At 43.3% G+C, this 20755-nt stretch overlaps 1 protein-coding gene and 1 long non-coding RNA gene across 12 annotated transcripts in view; one reads left to right on the forward strand and one right to left on the reverse strand.

Annotated features, from left to right (window-relative positions):
- The window catches only part of LOC110345825 (uncharacterized), a 59876-nt gene extending 59105 nt beyond the window's left edge, over positions 1-771 (reverse strand). Inside the window, exon 1 of the long non-coding RNA XR_015445787.1 lies at positions 431-771. This is a non-coding gene — a long non-coding RNA (uncharacterized LOC110345825). The remainder of the gene's footprint in view (positions 1-430) is intronic.
- The window catches only part of Rpgrip1 (RPGR interacting protein 1), a 74318-nt gene that overhangs the window by 51382 nt on the left and 2181 nt on the right, over positions 1-20755 (forward strand). For 4 of the 11 annotated variants that reach the window (XM_021244559.2, XM_087197143.1, XM_021244566.2 and 1 more), the window contains 7 exons: positions 143-485; positions 1933-2051; positions 2502-2705; positions 3469-3607; positions 5026-5129; positions 17161-17353; positions 19297-19381. In XM_021244559.2, the coding sequence (XP_021100218.2) occupies positions 143-485; positions 1933-2051; positions 2502-2705; positions 3469-3607; positions 5026-5129; positions 17161-17353; positions 19297-19381 (1187 nt within the window). Of the gene's footprint in view, positions 1-142; positions 486-1932; positions 2052-2501; positions 2706-3468; positions 3608-5025; positions 5130-17160; positions 17354-19296; positions 19382-20755 lie in introns of those variants that run through there. The other 7 variants (XM_021244561.2, XM_021244567.2, XM_021244562.2 and 4 more) reach the window with 6 other exon arrangements.

Genomic DNA, 20755 nt, shown 5'->3' on the forward strand with positions numbered 1-20755 from the left:
GAGCCAGGCCAGGCAGGTGAAAGCCTGAGGTTTCTGTATAGCCAGATCAGGATAGCAGCTTGCTAGGCCGTGGCTCTCCCTCATTCAAGCTTGGGGCTTTACCACCAGCAGCACCCTCAGTTTGAGGCCAACCTCTTTCCAGTCCAGATCTGACACACGGAACCCTCAGAATGAGCTTCGGATTGAAATCACCAGATGCTGTGGCCTCCGGAGTCGACGGCTGGGAACTCAGCCCAGCCCCTATGCTGTGTACCGCTTCTTCACCTTTTCTGACCACGACACTACCATCATTCCCGCCAGTGACAATCCCTACTTTAAAGACCAGGCTCAATTCCCAGTGCTTGAGAGCTCTGAGCTGGATCAGTACCTGAGGCAGGAGGCCCTGTCCATATACGTTTTTGATGATGAAGACTCAGAGCCAGGCTCTTACCTTGGACGAGTTCAAGTGCCCTTGCTGCCTCTTGCACAAAATAACCCTATTAAAGGTGGGTGTTCAAGGCTCTTCCAGCCTTACACTCCTCGGTGTTGTCTCTTTGTCCTGATTCTCCTTTTCTTTGATTACTCGCTTGGAACAGTCTCTCCTAAAACTTGTCCAAAGGACTTTAGGATATCGTCCAGAGCAACAGTGGAGAAGACTAGGACCTTCACTCCTCCTACAGAAACATAGCCTTCTGCTGCCTTTCAGCAGCAAATCAGGCTGCCCCTCTCTCTAAAAGAACTCTCAAACTGTAGTGCTTCCCAGTACTACTTCTTTACTTATGGCCCATGGTTTCTCAGCATGTGACCAGATACTGGTTAGAATTTAACCCTCCCTCACAATTCTTTCACTTCTGTTAGCCTTTAGACCCAAGTAAGAGAGACTTTCATGCCAGACCATAAGAAAGTGAAGTTTTTTGGATGTGGAGCTGAGCTCCACACTCTCTTACCTTATTTCGATACCCATGATTGTGAGGTGCACCTAGGAGGAGTCAACTCACTGGCTACAGCCCCAGGAGAGTGAGGCAGGGGTACCCATGCTCTCATTGGAAGTGTGGATAGGTATAGCCAGCACCAGCCATATTTACCAAGATTCTGGTGTCCCAAGAAGTGGTGAGGCCTCTCTTGTCCCAATACCACAAGTGCTAAAGAAAATTAGCCTTTAAAACCCTGACCCTTCTTGCCAGGGATTTAGCTCAGTTGGGCTGCCGCCTGCCTTGCAAGCACAAGGTCACGAGTTTCATCCCTGGTGGCAAAAAAAAAAAAAAAGAAACACAAAAACATGACCCTTCTGCCCACAACTCCTTTACCAAAGAGGACAGGCTGTGTGAACCGTCTCTTAATTAGTGTTACAATGCAGAAGTAGAAGCAAACAGACATTTTGCTAAAGTCCTTACATTTTCTTGGACCACTTGTGCATCAGTGGTGGTTTTCTTGGTTTGCCTGTGGCATCAGAAGCATTTGATGTTAGCGCTAGTGATGCAGCCTTGTGGACTGGCTGGGTGGCGGACAAGCTGTGTTCCTCACCATGCCTCTTTTGACTGTCTTCCCCTGTTGGTAGCTCACTACACTGCCATTCTGTGTTACTTCTGAGTACATCATCCACATGAATATTTCATAATGTTAATTGCTAGTAAAAGAGTTCAAGGCTAGCCTGAACTACATACAAGACCCTGACTCAAAAAAAAAAAAAACCTAGTAAAATATGATGACATAAAAATGGGGAGAGCAGGCCATAGTGGCACACACCTATACACACACCTATAATCCCAGCACTCGGAGGCTGAGGCAGGAGGATTACTGCAAATTCAAGGCCAACCTGGGTTACACAGTGAATTCAAGATCAGCCTGAACTACATGATGAGACCCAAAAAGGGACAGAGGTTAGATAAGATGCTAATAAATGCTCACTTGTCTCATGTGATCAGGTACTATTGATGTCTATATGTCTCTCAGGTGATTTTAACCTCATTGACCCTGCGGAGAAACCCAATGGATCTATTCAGCTGAAGCTGGACTGGAAGTCTCATTACCTCCCTCCTGAGAGCTTCCTGAAACCAGAAGCTCACACTAAGGTGAATGACACCAAAGAAAGTTAGCGATCTCATCTGCAGAAATAAGGGCTTTTCTTCTCCAGATAGCAGGGCCGGGAATTTAGCTCAGCGGCTCCGCCACCTGCCTCCCAAGTGCAAGGTCCCGAGTTTGATCCCCAGTACCAAAAAAAAAAAAAAAAAATTCAGAGATAGCAGATCTCTGCCATTCGTGTGGAGCAGATTTGATGGGGTCAGTTTTTAAAATTGGAGTAAATGAAATTCATTCTGCGAATGTCATATGTAATGCAAATTTAACCTGGAAGCTACTGATGGAACAGAATCCCGAGTTTTATTGTGGGGAGGAGAGAGAGCATCCCTCGGTTCTGTGGCAGGCAAGAAATGAAATCTAACCCTAGTTCACAAATCCCTTTCTTGAGTGTCAAGTTTGTTAAACTGTCATCTTGTAAGACTCTTTCCGATTCTTCTATTTAGAACTGGCTGTCATCTGCTGAGGTTCCCACTGAAGCTGACCAGTACCAAGCAAAGAGAAAACTTCCTCAGGTGGGAGCAAGGAAGGAAAAGGAGCACCAGGTTGTGAGCTACTCAAGAAGAAAACATGGCCAAAGACTAGGTGTCCAGGGAAGGAACAGACTGGAGTGTTTCAGTCGTAACATCTTAAGTGGAGACACAATACAAGTAAGAGTTCAGAAACACTAAAGAATATGGGTTGTGGTGTCTTGTCTCCACATGTGTTGTTCTCAGAGAAGGAGAAGGTGCATGAGATGGCAACAGTCATGACTATTTGTGGCTAGCATGTGTTTCCACAAGAACAGGTAGTTTCTTTCTTTCTTTTTTGTGTTTGTTTGTTTGTTTTGAGGCAAGGTCTCACTATATGGTTCAGGCTGGCCTTGAACTCACTGTGTAGCCCAGGCTGGCCTTGAACTTGTGGCAATCCACCTGCATCAGCTTCCTGAGTGCTGGGATTACAGGCGTGCGCCATCACACGGCAGCTCATGGCAAGTTTCTTGAGAGCTTGTTTGGAGGTTTTAGCAGGAGAGCGAAGCAGCCCATTTATCCTTGACCAGGAAAATGGTCCTCCTGTGTGTGGGAGGTTGTCCTGTTAGACCAGGGCACAACTTTGGGAGGACACATGCAGTGGGAGGGAAGGGGGGGACACTGCTCAGCCGGCCAGATCAGCCCAATCAACACTGGTGACAGATTTTGCAGCCAGATCGCCCTCATGTCCAAACACAAGTAGTTTCTTAAACTCCTGGACTGTCTGCTTCATTTTAGTGTGATTTAATTCAGCATATTATATACTCTAAAATTTATGCTCTGCAGTTTACCCACATAGAGAGTTTATTTTAAAATAAGTGCTAAATGTTAAAAAATTAAAGAGGTAGTATTAAGAAAGGAAACCAAGATATTACCACTTATATAGCATTTACTTATTGTGAAGCAGGTGAACTACATGGACTGGAAGTTCTCGGGGCTTAAGATCTCAAAAGATGACGGTTTTACAACTCAGTTAGAGGAAGAAGAAATGACATTATCTCATTCAGCACTGAAACAGGAAGAAACCCCACATCCTATAAATGGTACTTTCTAAAATCTAAATTTTCTGTTTAATCATTTCATTATTTTGTAAAAAGCAATTATTTATTGGCATTATCTTGCAGTGCAAAGTTTTATTGGAAAATTAATGCATAAGCCCCTAGGCCTCACTTGTGACAAGTGTGAGGGTTACCCAACCAGAAATGGAACTCTCCACGAAAGTGTATTTTGGTGCATTTATAGCTAACTTAGCTACCAAAGATTTACAAAATGTTAATTTGCTCTGGGGTCTTGTGAATTATGGTTACAAAGAAATAGGAAGATTATGATTAGCTCATTTGTGATGTTACCACTTATATGTTTATTTTTGCAGTGCTGAGGACTGAACCCAGGGTCTTTGCACTGAACTACATCCTCAGCCCTTTTAATTTATTTTATTTTATTTTTGCAACTGGGTCTCAGTGAGTCTCTTGCCCAGGCTGGGCTCAAACTTTTTTATTTTTTTTTGGTACCAGGGACTGAACCTGGGTCCTTGCACTTGCGCAGCAGGCCGCAAAACCACTGAGCTAAATCCCCAGCCCTGAGGATCAAACTTTTGATCCACCTGCCTCAGTCTCCCAGAGTGCTAGGATTTTAAGTGTATACCAACATGCCCAGCTGGTGCACAACTGTGTTGGTGCACTTGCAAGGGCTGACCCTGCCAACTGCCAGGATTCCAGACTGGCGTGGTCAGACACAAAATGCAAAACTGTGTTTACTAGCTTCATGGAGATAAAAGCCGAACTTTAAAACTCCAGGAAAGAACTAGAGCTTTGAAAGCTATTTGTTGTGGCACATGTGTGTAATCCCAGCACTCAAGAGGCTGAGTCAGAAGGATCCTCAAAAGTTTCAGGATAAATTCAATCCCCGGTACCAAAAAAAAAAAAGAATAAAGGAAGCTGAGGCAGGAGGATTGCCACAGATTTGAGTCCAGCCTGGGCTACTTAGTGAGATACTGTTTTGAAAACAAACAACAACCAAAGAAATAAAAAGAAGAAAGAGAAAGGGAAGGGGAAGGGAAAGAAGAAAGGGAAGGGGAAGAAGAAAGAAGGAAGAAGCAGAAGAAGAAAAAGAAAAGGAGGAGGAGGAAGAAGAAATAAGAGGCAGATAAGGTGGCATACACCTGTAATCCCAGCACTTGGGAGGCTGAGGTAGAAGGATCAAAAGTTTGTGCCCAGCCCAGGCAATTTAGCAATACCCTGTCTAAAAACTTTAAACATTTAAAGGGCTAAGAATGTATTGCGAAAGCTCTGGGTTCAATCTCCATTACCACAAAAAAAGGGGCAGGGTGAGGTGGCTCAATTCTTATCTAGTAAATAAAAGTCTAGTGACCAGACAGTGGGCTGGGGATATGAGTATGGCTCTTTTTCAGTGCTATACAGAGTGCTTTGGAACAGTTCTATAACCTTAGCCTCTTCTCTAGTAGATCCAGAGTCATCTGAACAGACTTCAGAAGCCAGTGAAACACAAGCCACAGACAGAGATGATGTGGTAGTGGCACCTCTATCTGAGAAGTACCCAAAGCCAGTAAGTATGCTGGAAGAATCATTGCACTGAGACAGACTATAAATAATAATAACTGGCTGCAGTGGTATAATTTCAGCTACTCGGGAGGCTGAGGCACATGGATTGCAAGTGTGAGGCCATCCTGGGCAATTCAGCAAGACCTTGTTTGAAAAATAGATACATAGATAGATAGATAGATAGCTATAGATAGATAATAGATGGATAGAGGATACATAAATGATAGGTAGATAGGCAGGTAGATTTAGATACATAACAGATATAGATAGATAATAGATAGATGATAGGTAGATGAGAGATAGATGATAGATAAAGATAGACAGAAGATAGATAGCTCACTCAGTGATAGAACACCTTTCAGTTTAATCCCAGCACCGCAAAAAAAAAAAAAAAAAAAAAATATATATATATATATATATATATATATATATATATAAAATGACTGCTTCATGGCCATATCTGTAAAGTTCAAATCCTATTTTAATGAACTTCATGGGAAATGCAAGTGTTCCAGTTATTTACATGTGAGTGGAAGTCTGTTGTTACAGTCTGATGAAATCATTCTTTTGGTTTGGTATAAATCTGATTTCCTCCAAAGCTGGGTGTGGCAACATACTCCTGTAATCCTAGCACTCGGGAGGCTGAGGCAAGAGGATCGCCAGGAGTTGAATACTAGCCTGGGCCACACAGTGAGTTCAAAGCCAGGCTGAAGTACATAGTGAAACCCAGTCTCAACAGGCCCCCGACAACAACAACAACAAAAAAAGGAACTCAGAAAAGAAAAATTGTGCTTTAATTGATTTCTTTGGAAGTCAGAATTTGTGCTGAGGAATTGCAGGAAAGTGAAGGATACTGGAGTGGGGAGAAACAACCCAAAGCCTGTAGACTTAAAGATTTAATATGACAAGCAGTTACACATTTTTGTCTTCTGAACCTTTACCTAACATATTTTTCAAGAGATTATGTGGTTGATGTCTCGGGAAATATCCACAAGACAGATTAGAGCCACAAGGTATTTGAATTGGGCAACACCCAGCAGAGAGTGGTGACATACATTTCCAGCACTTGGGAGGTTGCAAGTTCGAGAACAGCCTAGACAACACAGCGAGAGACTCTGTCTCAAAAAAAATAAAATGATGGCTGCCGTACTACCACTCCCAGTTCAGAGGAGGTGAGCTGCCCTGGTGCCAGCAGCAACCCCCCCCCACACACTCATACACACCCCTGTCAAAATGAGAAGACACATAAACAAGTCTCAAAACCAGACTTCCAGATCACCTATAGCAACCCCAAAGGGAAAGGAGATGGAACACTCTGATACTGAACCACCTGGACTGACTCCCTGATTTGTCAACAAAAGAGGATCTGGAAAAAATGAAATCAGAAATAATTTCTCAGATAACAGCAGAGATTGCACAAGACATGATTAATAAATCTAGAGAGGAGCTGAGGAACATGATGGAATCCCAACAAAGGAAACAAATGGAATCCATAAAACAGATGCAAACAGATTTCCAGGAGATTAAAAACTCCATTGTAAGTCTACACAGAAGAATGAGCCAAAGAGAGGACAGAATTTCAGATATATAAGATAAGATTGCAATTAATGACCAGTAAAAAAAAATTTCTTTAAAATTTTAAGGGACCATGAGAAATCAATTCAGCAGCTGCTAGACGATGCAAAAAATATAACGTAAGACTGATTGGAGTCAATGAAGAAACAGAAGAGAGTGCAGATGACATAAAAAAAAACTCTTCACAGAAGTGATGGCAGAAAACTTCCCAAGCAGGGGAAAAGAACTTGACATACAGATAAGTGAGGCATATAGGACTCCAACTAGCCTTGATAAAAAAAAAAATCTACACATAGGCATATAATTCCTAAGATTCCAGAAACCCAACAGAAAAACAAAGTTCTACATGCAGTGAGAGAAAAGAAACAAATCACATACAAAGGAAAGCCCATCAGAATCACAGCAGACTTCTCGATGCAAACCCTCAAGGCAAGAAGAGTTTGGAGTGATGTATTCCAAGCCCTAAAGGAAAACAGCCTCCAACCCAGATTGATACACACTGCAAAACTATCTTTCAAAACTGATGGAGAAATAAGATACTTTCATGACAAAGGGCACCTTAGAGCTTCATGAATACCAAACCAGCACTCTAAAAAGTTTTAGACAATATCCTATGAAAAGATGAGGAACGCAACCCGAGGAAACACAGCAGAATGAATTCGTTGGGCTTGACAAGAAATTAAATGCAAAGTGGGAGAATCCAACAAACAGAAAAAGTTATGACAATGCTAAGTCAATACCTATCAGTTATAACCATCAATGATAGTGGTCTCAATTCACCAATCAATAGAAATAGACTGGCAGAATGGGTTAAGAAGCAAGATCCAACAATATGCTGCATACAAGAAACATACTTCAAAAAGAAACTCATAAACTGAAAGTTCAAGGGTGGAAAACAATACCCCATTTGACAGGAACCCCCCCAAAAAACAGGAGTAGCTATCCTCTTTGCAGATCAAGTGAATTTCAAACCAACGCTGATTAAGAGAGACAAAGAAGGACACTACATCCTTGTAAAGGGAACAATCCAAGAGGAAGAAATGACAATAATAAATACCTATGCACCAAACACTAGTGTGCCCAACTATATAAAACATATGAACATAAAAACTCATATATGCACTAATACAATTGTAGTGGGGGATCTCAATACCCCACTGTCACAAACAGATAGATCAACTAGACAAAAAATAAGTAATGAAATACTAGAACTCAATCAAATTCTTGAACAAATGAACTTAACAGATGTTTACAGAGTGTACCACCCCACAAAATCAGAATACACATTCTTTTCAGCTGCACATGGGTCACTCTCCAAAATAGACCACATACTAGCTCATAGAACATGTTTAAGTAAATGCAAAGGAATTGACATTATCCCCTGTATATTATCAGACCATAGTGCAATGAAATTGGAGATCAATAACAAAAGAAACCACAAAAATTTCATAAACACGTGAAAATTGAACAACACATTTCTGAATAACCAATGGGTCACAGAGGAAATTAAAGAAGAAATAAGACAGTTCCTTGAATTAAATGACAATGACAATTAAGCATATAGGAATCTATGGGACACAATGAAAGCCGTCTTGATACTCTATATAGAAGACCCCAAGAATGCCACACAAATCTTCTAGACTTAATAACCAAATTCAGTAGAGTAGCTGGATACAAGGTCAGCACACAGAAATCAATAGCTTTCCTCTACACAAACAATAGACTCACTGAGACAGAAATAGGGCAAACACTTCCTTTCACAATAGCATCCAAAAATCTGAAATACCTAGGAATCAACCTAACAAAAGAAATAAAAGACCTCTTTTCTGAAAATTATAGCACCCTGAAAAGAGAGATCAAAGATGATATCAGAAAATAGAAAGACATTCCCTGCTCCTGGGTAGGAAGGATTAACATAATGAAAATGGCCATTGCTATACAGATTCAATGCAATCCTAATTGAAATCCCAGCATCATACTTCACGGACCTTGAGAAAACAATCCAAAAATTCATTGGGAACAAGAAGAGACGCAGAATAGCAAAAGCAATTCTAGGCAACAGAGCCATGGCAGGGGTATCACAACCCCCAACTTGAAAGTATACTACAAAGCTACTGTGATAAAAACAGCATGGTGCTGGCAAAGAAACAGACCTGAGGACCAGTGGAAGAGATTAGAAGATGCCAAAACAACTCCAGACACACTCAGCCACCTTATCTTCGACAAAGGAACCAAACACCCTCACTGGAGAAAAGATAGCCTCTTTAATAAATGGTGCTGGAAAAATTGGGTTTCAACTTGCCAAAGATAAAAATAGACCTATATCTCTCACCATGCAGGCAACTAAAATCAAAATGAATTAAAGATCTAAGTATTAAAATAGAAACGCTGAACCAGCTGGAACAGAGGTTAGGTAGAACTCTTGAAGACATTGGTGTAGGAAAAGATTTTATGAACAAAACCTCAGTTGCCTATGAACTAGCACAAACAATCAACAAGTGGGATCTCTTCTTATTAAAAGGCTTCTGCACAGCAAGAGAAACCACCAGCAATGTGAAGAGACAACCCACAATGTGGGAAAAAATTTTCACTTGCTATTCCTCAGACAAAGGTCTACTAGCTAGAATCTATAAAGAACTTTAAAAAATCAGACCTCCCAAATTTAAAGACCCAATCCGAAAATGGGCATCTGAAATAAACGGACATTTCTCAGACAAAGAAGTGGAAATGGCAAATAAACATATGAAAAAATGTTCAACATCACTGGTCATTCGAGAGATGCAAATGAAAACAACGCTGAGATTCCACCTCACTCCAGAAAGAATGGCTGCTATCATGAAATCAACGAATAACAAATGCTGGCGGGGCTGTGGGGAAAGAGGAACCCTGCTCCACTGCTGGTGGGAGTGTAGACTGGTGCAAGCACTGTGGAAATCAGTATGGAGATACCTCAAAGAACTAGGACTGGAAGTTCCATTTGCCCCAGCTATTCCCTGCTGGGTATCTTCCCCAAAGAATTTAAAGAATCATACCACAGTGGTATATGTGCACCCATGTTCATAGCAGCACAATTTGTAATAGCTAAAAGTTGGAAGGAGCCCAAATGCCCACCAACTGGAGACTGGATAAAGAAAATGTGGGGTTTTTTTTAAATGGAGTTCTACTCAGCCATAAAAAATGAGAAATTAGAGACATTTATAGCTAAATGGATACACATTGAGGCGATACTCTTAAGTGAAATAAATAGGACACATGTGTAAATACCAAATAGTTTCTCTAGTGTGAGAAACTGAAAGTGTAAATAAGGACTAAAAGCTATAATAGATAAGGTGAAATAGGAAGAAAAGGGGCAAAGGGGAAGGGGAAGTGGGAGGTGTAGGGGAAAGGAAAGAAGGGAATGGAATTAATATGAGAAAATGAAAAAAAGGAAACAAAGTCTTTGCAAACAGGAAGGAATGGAGGGGTTGAAGTTAGGGCAGGGGAAGGGGGAAAAATAAGAACCAAGAGAGATTTTGTAAAGGTGCAAATTTCCAATGTCATTATATTGTATACCTCAAATGCACCAATAAAATAAAATTTAAAAAATAAAATAAAATGACAACGACCAAAAGAATTGGACAGCACCTTATCTGTCACGAAGGTGAAGCAGATGAAAGGGTGTGGAGGATGCAGAGTCAGTGAGGGAGCTGGATCAGCCGGCAAGGTCTCTAACTGTGCCAAGTCTCAGCTCCAACCTCAAAAGCAGCCAGCTGATCAGCAACGTTTTGAACCAGTACATGTCAGCCAGTTTACATTTAAAATTTTACCCTAAATTAAAGGCTCCTAAATAAGATTTCCTTTTAGAAAGGCTTTGTGTACCCACAAGTGCTGCTTGAAAAATTAAATATTAAAACTGAGCATACTTAAACCAAAAATTAGTGTTATTATCAAATTAAACTTACAATAGAGGCACATATATAGTAAATCATTATTGAATATTTCAAAATAACTAGGCATAAACTCGGCACGGGGGCATATACACTCATATATACTGAGGCAGGAGGATCACAAGTTTGAGTCCTGCCTAGGTAACTGAGTGAGACACTGTCTCAAAATAAAAAATAAAAAGACCTAGGATATATAGTTCAGTGGTAGAGGACCCCTGGGTTAAAACCCTAGTATGAGGCCAGGGATTTAGCTCAGTTGTGCCACCGCCTGACTTGCAAGCACAAGGTCCCAAGTTCGACCCCTGGTACCAACTCCCCCCCCAAAAAAAACCCTAGTATGGCCAAAAATAAATCAATAAATAAAAAAATAAAAAGAACTAGGTATAAAAGATAGAGGTTATCTAGAGTGGTGACGCACACCTATAATCCTAGCACTCTTGAAGGCTGAGGCAGGAGGACTGCAAGTTCAAGTCCAACCTGGGCAATTTAGCAATTTAGTGAGACCCTATCTCAAAATTTAAAAGATGAAAAAGGGCTAGAGAGGTGGCTCAGTGCCACAGACCTGGGTTCAACACCTAGTACTGGGGTGGGGGTGGGCCCGAAGGTGCAAAGTCAGTGTTTGATCTGTCACTCTTCAGTCTCGGGTTAGCCAGATCTACCTATAAGGTACACCTACCTTATAGTGATATGGCAAGATTTAAGTCATGCAGGGTTGTTGGGTTTTTTCCAGTATTGGGGATCAAACTCAGGACCCTGCACGTGGGAGGCAGGTGTGGCGCCACTGAGCTAAATTCCTGGCGAGTAATGCAGGTTTTAATGCAGTGCCTGAGACAAATTAGACACTAAATGATGATGATGGTGGTGATGTTGGGAGCAGCCTTGTCTGACATTCTAGTTCTCAAGAGCAAGTGTCTATGAACTGGTGCAGCCTGCACCGGGAAGGAGCAGGCCCAAAGAGGAGGGGATGGAAGCACACAAGGGTCTGTTCTCTCCCGCCTGCCAGGTCCGTGAGCAGGTTGTACAGAACGATCCAAAGATCCTTGCAGGGCTGCAGTGTAGCTCCGCTGTGGATCACTTGCACAGCATGCACAAGCCCCTCTAGGCAATCCCCACCATGCAAGTAACACTAAAAAGATGAAGAAGACTTTCTGTCTTCATCACTTTTTTTTTTTTTTCTGGTACCAGGGATTGAACCCGGGTCCTTGCGCTTCCGCAGCAGGCAGTGGAACCACTGAGCTAAATCCCCGAGCCCTTCATCACTTTCTTGACACAACACCCAGTACCCACAACTTGCAGGAGGAGCTGTTTATTTTGACCAGAAAGCAGAGAGGGAAGGAGGAGCTGGGGAGGGAGAGACACCCTTCCACATCACACCCCAGTGACCTCCAGCAGGTCTGACCCCTAAGCTGCTGCTGAATTCTGATGAGCACAGCACCTCCAAGATCCAGTCACCTTCCAGAAGGCCCACCTCTGAGCACATGAGAGTTTTGGGGGAGTTTTGACTTTTTTCTGTACCAGGGATTGAACTTGGGTCCTTGCGCTTGCAAGGCAGGTGGTGGAACCACTGAGCTAAATCCCCAGCTAACTTTTTTTTTTTTTAATAGGGTCTCACTAGGCAGTTCAGGTTGGCCTTAAACTCACTATATAACCCAGGCTGGCCTCGAAATTGGGCAAACCTCCTGCCTCAGCCTCCAGAGTGCTGGGACTATAGGGATGCACTACCACACTCAACCTGAAATGTGCATTTTAAGATAATGTTTGGGGATCTATTCATGTCGGTATATTTAGCTTTTTCCAGTTCTTTTCTCATAACTGCTGCCCCACTAAAATAACATGTGACCTTGAATTTAGACAGAACTCTAATGGACAGTGTTGATTGAGCTTTACGTTGCGTGCTAAGAGCTTGATACTCACAGCTCACGGGATCCTTCCAGCAGCCTAATGAGTTGGCCTTCCTTCTGTACATAGTCAGGGCATGCCTGTCCCCATGTCTGCTGGGCTCTATGGATATAGTCAGGCTTGGTCTTTCCCTTCTTTTTTCTAAAAATTTATTTTATTGGTACATTTTAGGTATACAATATAATGATATTCATCATTGGGATTTGTACCTTTATGTAATCTATCTTGATTCTTATTTTTTTTCCCCATTCCCCTGCTCTTCTTTCAACCCCTCCACTCCTCTCTACTTACAAAGACTTTGTTTCCATTTTTTCATATTCCCTTCTTGAATCTTACATTCCACTCAGGGAAAACAAATCAGAATCAGTTAGCAAGTAAGCAGATAGCAGAGACTGAAGTACTGTGAAGGGAATAACTAGGTGATATAATGGATGGTGATGGGAGGGGTGACATTAGGTAAGGTGGGAGGAAAGACTTCTCTGAGGGGAGCCGTTTGAGTGGAAATCTAGAGTGACTGAGAACGAAGGGCTGCCGGCCTGCTGAATAGGAAGTAGACTCTGGGGGAAAGAATTTGGTTTCTCTGAGGTATCGGAAATCAAGAGAAAAATAAAGTTCCTTTTGGTCACACAAGTATTATTATCCCTCCGAATGGGGACAGTGGGGCTAGGAAGGAGAAAAGGCTTGCTCAGATAATGTTTATGTTTGCCATGCTGGGGATCAAACATGGGACTGTGAGCATGCTAGTCAAGCACTCTGCAGTGAGCACTTAACACCTGTGCCCTGGGGGCACTCTGAGTGTCAGGCCTTGTGGCACATGCGAGATAGTTGAGTCCAGATTTTAATGAGACATGGTCGTGCCCCTCAGGGACTTAAGGAATCCAAAGCTTATCTATCAGTGATCAGGAAATAAATAGGACACTCAGTTACAATAGGACATTGCTGGATGTGGTCTGCATAGGTGCAGTGGGAGGTTTCGTGCTTCCCTTGGCTTGGGGATGGGGTGGGGAAACCTCTATGAGAGGTGGTTGATCCCTCAGCAGACACTGAAAGGTGCCCCAGGAGCCCCTGGGGCTGACAGGAAGAGAAGATCAGAAAGAGAAGCTTGTGCAAGGGCCCACAGGCATCAAACCCCTGGAGCCAGGAGTAGGCTGGCTGAGGTTGCCAATAGATCATATTTACTTCATAGGTGGTGAAGTGTGCAGTCAATGGGCTGCAACCAGGAGAACAGACCACCCGGGCATTTCAACAGAGAGAATTGTTTGGGGGCAGACTTCAGGGTAGAAAGACAGAGGCTTCCAGAACATGATTGACAATGTGACTGACAGGGTGCTAAGTCCTGTCAGTTGTGTCTGCTGTGCATGACCTTTCCCATAATTCACTCTTTATAACTGAATGTGTATAACATGCAGTCCATATGCAAGAACCTTCAGTGAGCTCCAAGTGGAGAAAGGTTCCTGTAGATCAGGCTGGAGAATCTGGCACACATATGTCCTGGTTTGGGATTTCAGAATTTTCTAGGACAGACTCAGGGGTCTTTTTTTTTTTTTTTCTTGTCTCTGCCTCCTGGACAAAGGCTGAGGGTTGGTCCTGAGGTGTTGCTGAGGTTCAGGTGAGTGGTCCAGTAGCCCTGCTGTACTATCTGTATGAAATCTACACAGTGTGCCAGTGTAGCCCATGTCTCACGACTCTCAAGCTCAAACCAGCATCAGCCCTTGCTGGATTACTGCAGGATTCCTCCCATTGGCTTCCCCTCTACAATCTGAGGTATCATTTGAAAACCTAAGTCAGCTCTTGTCACATCTCTCCTCAAAGCCCGTCACCAGTTTCCCAGCTCTGTGGTCCCACAGAACGTGGCCTGGATCCACCCTACAGTTTTGTCAACGCTCGTGTCCCCCGAGGTGGATCCCCTGTTCCCAGTACTGTGGCTTGCTGTACCTGCAGGCAGGACCACTACTCTGGACAGAGAACTTCCTGTCCACTCTACCTGCTCCCCTCTCTTCCTTTCTGAAGGTCCTTGCTTATGTCACTCATGCATCTCGGAGGCCTTCCCTCTACCCTGTATAAAGTAACCACTCCCACCTCCACCCAGCACCTTTATTAATTAAAAGCTATTAAATTTTTCTCCACAACATAGTACCGTCTGACGAGTATGTATGTGTTTGTTTGTAGCACTGGGAGTTGAACCCAGGGACTCATGCATGCTGGGCAAGCAAGCACTGTGTTACATCCCCAGCCCTGTGTTCATGTTTTAACCCATTTTTCCCTGCTACTAGAATAAAAGCTCCATAGGGACATAGAGTATTGTTCTATCTCCAGTGATTAGAACAATACCTGGCTTCAACTTGTTGAGTAGGCACTTGGTAAATGCTTGTTAACTAAGTGATTGGACAGGAATTAGTCACTGCAGGCAGAGGTAGAATGGACCAAGGTAAGGAAGGTGGAGGTGTCAGCGCTGACATTGTTTCCCAACTTGCTAGCCTGGGTGCTTGGTGATGCCAGTAATAAGTGTGGCAGCGGTATCTTGGTGACAGGTAGAAGAGGAGATGATAAATCCAGTTATTTGGGACCAGAGGCACCGTGAGCCATCTCAGTGGGGATGCCTGGGTGGACCTGGGAGGCTGTAGGTCTAGAGCTCCAAGGACATGTGTGAGACAGAGAGAGAGGCCTGGGGGCACCAGCGCAGTGCTGGCTAAAGGCCTGCTGTGGGTAAGCTTGCGCAGGAGAGCACAGGGACTGAGAGGAGGCCAAAGACAGACTCTTGGGGCACCGGGCAGCTGAGGGCAAGTATGGAGTGGTGGGGAGCAGGGAGAGGACAGAAGGGGCAAGGCCACAGAGGGCTGGCCGCAGACACGCAGAGGGAAAGATGCCCGGCACCAAAGGTAAGGGGGTTGCGAAGAAGAACACAAGTGTGACACTGGAGAGCTAACATGGAAGTCTTATTTAGAGCCCTTTCTCCTCCTTCTATTCTGTTGTATTATCCTGTCCTGTCCTATCCTATTTTATTCTTTTCTTTTCATTTTTAAAAGTTTTTGTTAGTACGTGTTAGCAGTACATAATGACTAAACTCATCATGGAGGGTTGGTGCATGTACATAACACATCTTACTTCCTTTTACTTCCCCTTCCTCCTCCTGCCCTCTCTTGGTCTCCATGACATTTACACACTATTCTTTTATTTTTTATTTTTTTGGTACCGGGGATCGAACTCAGGTCCTTGTGCTTGCGCAGCAGGCGGCGAAACCACTGAGCTAAATCCCCGGCCCTACACACTATTCTTTTATTTTAAAGTTGCCAGGTGTGGTGCACACCTGTAATCCCAGCACTCAGGCTGAGGCAGGAGGATTGCCATGAGTTCCAGGCCAGCAAGACCCTGTCTCAAAAAACAAACAAACAAACCAAAAACCATGCTAGTGAAACCCACTAAGCTGAGTCACCAAAGTGCCAAAACTCACATTTTAGAGGGATCTGTGTTGGGTCAGTGGTTTGCTTAATGGGTGTGGTGGGAGGGTTGTTGAGCTGAGAACACCAAATATCTTCATTTTAAGAAGTGCCCCGATAATGTGATGCAGATCACTAGCAGATCTTGCCTGCTGAATTTCTTAGAAGACACAGGTGCTATGCTTCTTTTTTTTTGTACTAGAGATCGAACTCAGGACCTTGTGCTTGTGAGGCAGGCACAGTACCACTGAGCTAAATCCCCAGCCCTCTTCTTGCTTCTTGAGAGAAGCAAAGACAGGTGGCAGCAGGGCTTTAGAGAAGAGAGGGTGTTGTGCTGGCGACCTAGAGGCAAGATGCAGGCGGGAGGTACTCACAGACCAGAGGGCCCTGGGGCTGGCAGGACGCCTCTGATGACACTGACTTCCTGCCACAGCATGGAAGGAGGGACTCAGGTTGGCCTCTGTCTACTTCTGGAAACAAGATATGTCAGCCCTCCTCTGGTGTCCCTCATGCCAGTGTGGACAGGGGAACAATCCAAGAAAGAAGATCATTGCCGGGTGTGGAGGTACATGCTTACCTATGGTGGTACATGCTTACATGCCTGTACGTATGTGGGGTGTGCCTGTACACATGTGTACATGGCTGGACTACATAGTGAGACCATATCTCAAAAGAAGAAGATGGAAGATGAAGAAGAGGAGCAGGAGGAGGAGAAGGAGGAGGAGGAAAGGGAAAATGGCAGGATTCTGAAGTAGAGTGGGAAGTTCTGAAATCACTGTGTGGGGTGGTCTGATGCCTCCTCTGTGGCACTTGAATAGGTGGGCAACAGAAGCAGCACTGGACAGCTCTTTGCCACAAATCTCCAGGGTCATCAGACAGTTCACCCAGGTCCTAACCCCGGGAAAATGCTGGATGGGGGAATCCCTCTCCAGAAATCTTGATTCTTTCTCTGTGGAGATGGCCAGGAAAGGCTGGTCTGGAGAAATTATTTTCAGGGAGATGGAAACTGGATTCTCTTTACAAACCTCCTCATAGATGAGCTGTGGTGATTCAGTCGTGTCCCGCTGCCAGTCTTACCTATGAACTGATCCTCAGGCAGAGCAACTTTGAATGGTTTCTAGAGCAATGAGTTAACTGGATGGAGTAGAAACACTTGAAGCCTCACTAACCTCTGGGCAATAAATGTTTTCCCTTTCAGGATTCAGAGAAAATGAGCATTGAAATCGTCTCCCTGGCCTTCTACCCAGAGGCTGAAGTCATGTCTGATGAGAAAGTAAAGCAGGTGTACGTGGAGTACAGATTCTATGACCTGCCCTTGTCTGAGACAGAAACTCCAGTTTCCCTTCGGAAACCGAGGGCAGGAGAAGAAATCCACTTCCACTTTAGCAAAGGTGAGGCATCCTGTGTAGTTAGCAGACAGAGGAGCTGGACATATGCTGAAATTTGGATTTCTGATGGGGGTGAATCCAACCTTTTTTCTTAAATTGTGGTGTGGGGGAAGTGAACCCAGGGCTTCGCCTAGGCTAGGCAAACACTAGTGATAACCTATTCCCCAGGCCTGAATTCAACCATTTTATCTTATTATATTACCTACAAAAGCAATAGAGACATATGGTTTATTTGTTTATTTATCTTTTGTTTCTTTTGAGACAAGGGCTCTCTATGTAGTTCAGGCTGGCCTTGAACTCTCAGAAATCCTGCTTCAGGACCAGGGATTTAACTCAGTGGTTTTGGCGCCTGCTGTGCAAGTGGAAGCGCAAGCGCAAGGACTGGACCGAATCCGGGAACCAAAAAACAAAACAAAACAAAAAGAAATCCTGCTTCAGCTTCCTGAGTGCTGAGATTATAGGTGTGCACCACCACACTCAGCTTTCTTTCCTTTTTTCTTTTTTTTTGGTACCGGGGATCGAACTCCGGACCTTGCGCTTGTAAGGCAGGCGCTGAAACCACTGAGCTAAATCCCCGGCCCCCCTTCTTTCCTTTTTCCATTTCTCCCTCCTTCTCTCCCTGTTTCCTTCTCCCTCTCTTTTTCTTCTTTTTTTTGCGGTACTAGGTATTGAAGTCAGGGGACCTTTGCACTTAGCTACGTCCCCAGATCTTTTTAAAGAATTTTTTCTTTTGAGACAGTCTCATTAAACCACTAAGTTTCCCAGGCTGGGCTTGAAAGTGTGATCCTCCTGCTAAACCCTCTTCAGAGTGTTGGCATGTGCCACCACACCCAGCTGATTTATTTTCTTTGTCTTTCTTTCTTTCTTTTTCTTTCTTTCTTGTCTTTTGCTTGTTGATGCAAATATTTACTTATTTATATTTAATTTTTAAATATTTATTAATACATGTTTATAGTAATAGTGATTACATTCATCGTGGGGCATTGGTACATGCACAGATAACATCTTAATTCTTTTTACTTCTCCTTTCTTCTCCCCACCTTTCATTTCTTGATTCCCTTCCCATTTGCAAAAGATTTGTTTTAATAGATCACATTTTGGAGTAGCTTTTATTTTATTTTTATTTTTTTGGTTTTTTGAGACAGGGTCTCGCTATATAGTTTGGGCTGGCTTTGAACTGCCTATATAGCCCAGGCTGGCCTCAAACCCATGGCTATCCTCCTGCCTCAGTCTCCTGAGTACTGGGATTACAGGAGTATATCACCAGGCCTGGCTTGAGTAGCTCTTAAGGAAATCAATATTTGGAGTAAATATTTTGAGAAACTCACGCATGTAATCCCTTTTTCCACTCTCATACTCAGTTGATAAGTGGACCAATAAAGAAATCTATGTTGAAAACATTTTCAAGGGCCAAGGATTTAGCTCAGTGACACTGTGCTTGCCTCGCAAGTGCAAGGTCCTGAAGTTTGATCCCTGATATCCCCCCCAAAAAACCCTCCAAAATAAACATTTTCATTTTAAGTCTTCATCTGCCTCCTTAGTGCAGTAGGCAGTGTATCAGTCTCATAATCTGAAGGTCCAGAGTTCAAACCTCAGAGGGGGCAGTTCAGTTTTAGCCAGGCCTGGTGGTACTCAGGAGGCTGAAGCAGGAGGATAACATGTTCTAGCCCAGCCAGAGCAATTATTTTAAAAAACTGACAATGTAGCTTGGTACACAGACCATGTGTTCAATCCCCAGTACTGCAATACATACATACAGCAATAAAGCAGCCCCAGAGGATAGGTGCTCGGATGGACAGAGGTATATTCAATAAAACTTTATTTACAAAAGCAGGGAGCCAGCCCATAGGCCTAGAGGCCAACCTGTACTTTAGGTGTTTTACATGCATCACTTATGAAAATCTTTGTCCCCAAATAGCAACTGTGTGTTTGCCCTTTTCTCTTAGTGATTGACCTGGACCCTCTGGAGCAACAAGGCCGAAGGCAGTTCCTATTTGACATGCTGCAGGCGCAAAATCCAGAGCAAAGACAGTATGCATCTACTTTCCACTTTGAGAGAAAGGAGAAATTCAGACAGGAATTCAAAAGCTGGAACCGGATGTGGTGGCACATGATTGTGATCCTAGAACTCAGGAGGCTGAGGCAGGAGGATCACTGCAAGTTTGAGCCCCCTGGGCTACATAGTGAGAAATTGTTTTAAAAACAAAACAGGCTGGGGATTTAGCTCAGTGATTCTACTGCCTGCTTTGCAAGTGCAAGGTCCTGAGTTTGATCCCTGGTACCAAAAAAAAAAAAAAAAAGTTGGGAGTTTGATTTTGTGCTGACACTGAATTTTTTAGGAACTTCTTTCAAGTTAATTTTCTCTTAATGAATTCCTATTTGAGTTTTCATGCATGTGCCTACTTGAGCAATTCATTAGTATATGCTTTTAGCTCATATCTCACTGGTACCTGCCTGATGGGCACTTCTATTTTTGCCCACTGCTGGGAATGGCACCCAGGGCCTCACATGTGCCAGGCCATTGCCCAGTGCTCTACCTCTGAGCCACACACCTGCCCAGATGGACAATTTTGGGACAGTTTACTCGAATCTTAACAGTGCCCTCCATGGAATGGCTTTGACTGAGATAATTTGATTCATTTTTCACACACGTGGAAGCAATGCTAGCTCACCAAATACTGTGCCTTTATAATTTTACTTTGCATTTAGATTTTAAAGATTTTTTAATGGGACTATTTTTTAATTGGACTATTATAAATTCTAGCTGTCATTTAAAGTTTTAGGAAAGGCAATTATCTTTATTAAACCTGTAATAAGAATGCCTTCTTTTACAGTGTGTGTATGGTTTCATTTTTGTTTTTCGAATCTGGGAACACTTCCTCTTTGCATGTGAGTTAGAAATGATACAGGACTGGTGTTTTAATCTATTATTTTCTAAAGGCCCAATAATTTGTTTAATCTGTTACATTACCTCGTTAATCACAGAAAGGACTGGAAGGAGCCATTTGAAATAAATACTCTGATCTCAGGGTCCCATGGGCTCCACAAACACAAGTTTATAGGCAACATGGGGATGGAGTGATCTGGTCATTTGCCTTCTTGCTAATATTTAGCTTTTAGTTTAATTTTCTAGCATTAGGACATCATCTTCCTTTATTCCCTTACAGTGGTAATTCTTTTCTAATCAATTAAAAAAATTTTTTTCTACCCAATTTTATTATTTATGCAGTGCTGGGGATTGAACCCAGGGCCTCCCTTATGCATGATAGGCAGGTACGCACCCTAACCCTCTACTCAATTTTATTTTTCTTTGCGGTACCGGGGATCGAACTCAGGACCTTGCACTTGCGAACCAGGAGGGGTGCCACTAAGCTCAATTCCTGGCCCTCTACTCAATTTTAGATT

Source organism: Heterocephalus glaber, unplaced genomic scaffold, assembly GCF_053883595.1.
Source record: "Heterocephalus glaber isolate CG9 unplaced genomic scaffold, H.glaber_assembly_v1.0 deba00001662, whole genome shotgun sequence".
NCBI classification, from domain to species: Eukaryota; Metazoa; Chordata; class Mammalia; order Rodentia; family Bathyergidae; genus Heterocephalus; species Heterocephalus glaber.